The sequence below is a fragment of the Trypanosoma equiperdum genome, assembly GCF_001457755.1.
Source record: "Trypanosoma equiperdum strain OVI genome assembly, contig: ctg_865, whole genome shotgun sequence".
Classification (NCBI taxonomy): domain Eukaryota; phylum Euglenozoa; class Kinetoplastea; order Trypanosomatida; family Trypanosomatidae; genus Trypanosoma; species Trypanosoma equiperdum.
Window position 1 is genome coordinate 30,239 of NW_027124826.1, and position 1,166 is coordinate 31,404.

General features: G+C 45.2%; 1 pseudogene across 1 annotated transcript in view; it reads left to right on the forward strand.

Moving 5' to 3' along the window:
- Positions 1–865: 865 nt before the first annotated feature.
- Positions 866–1,166, forward strand: part of TEOVI_000408100:pseudogene — a 496-nt pseudogene continuing 195 nt past the window's right edge. The window contains exon 1 of the mRNA in view: positions 866–1,165. Coding sequence covers positions 866–1,165 — 300 coding nt within the window. The remainder of the gene's footprint in view (position 1,166) is intronic.

Sequence of the window (1,166 nt, forward strand, 5' to 3'; positions counted from 1 at the left end):
TCCCCAATTGCTTTTTCTTTCCTTTCCTTCATGTTTGTCCATTTACTGACTGTCAGGATCGAAGAACAATTGAATAATGGTAATAACAAAGGGCAACTGCACACTTCGCCGTCTAATATGAGGAACGGGATTTTTGAATTGTGATGCCTTCAAGTTCCCTCAAGTCCCAAAAAATATATATATAGTGTTTCTTTTTGTCCCCTTTACTTCAGCGGTCATGCAAAATCAGCTCCTTCATTTGTTACGGTGCTGAAATTTACTTGAAGTTGTCGTATTTTAGGGAACCCATGCATGAACACTAACAACAATATTAGTGAAACAATTGCTTAACATATGTGTCTCTGCTGTGATTTCCTTCTTGTGAATTACCTAACGGTGTTCAAAAAGTCATTTCGTTGATGCAATTTGTTTCCCCTCCCTTGTTTTGTGGTGACGTACTTTTGACACCGCTGTTGTTTTGCTGGGTCTGATGGAAGGTTCGGGGACGCAGAAACGGAAAAAGCGAAGGGGAGACATACACTTCTTTTATAATAATAATAATGAGGCTGACTTCCCTATCCTTTTGGCCTTCATTAAATTCCTTTTCTTTCCGCCTTGAGCTGCTAGAGCTTTTCCCCAAACTGTATAAACTGCAGAGGGCCACTTAGAAGCCGTGCCGTAGCGAGAGGTTCCGAATTGACAAAAAGAAGAGCGCGTCAGTCCTCCCTCACAGGTTAACCGCTTTCTAAATAGTTGGAAATTACACAAATATCAACACAGTCCCGCTCACTTATTCGCAAGCCGACTTTCGCGTCACAACATTGCGGCCCTCATAAGAAAGCCCTCGCTGTCATCCATTGGAAACCCGTCTCGGTTGACTTCAATAATGTATGAAACAGGAAGAGTAGCCACCGGGGGAAAGAGGCAGAGAGAGGAACGCCGACGCGTTCCGCTATTCTGGGTGTCAGTTCCATCATGCGTTATCATGGTCTCGCTTCGGTGCGACTTCTTGAACATTCCAGTAGGGGGCTGTGACAGCGACTTGGCTTTACGGGATTGTTGTTCTGCAGCGCTTCTGGGTTCATTTATTCCTTCAGCTTTCGCACTTGGGGCCATTCGAGGAAATCGGCGAAGGGTTTCTGGCACCTCAGTCTCATTTAAGTGTGGTTTTCTCCCCCCCCCCCCCC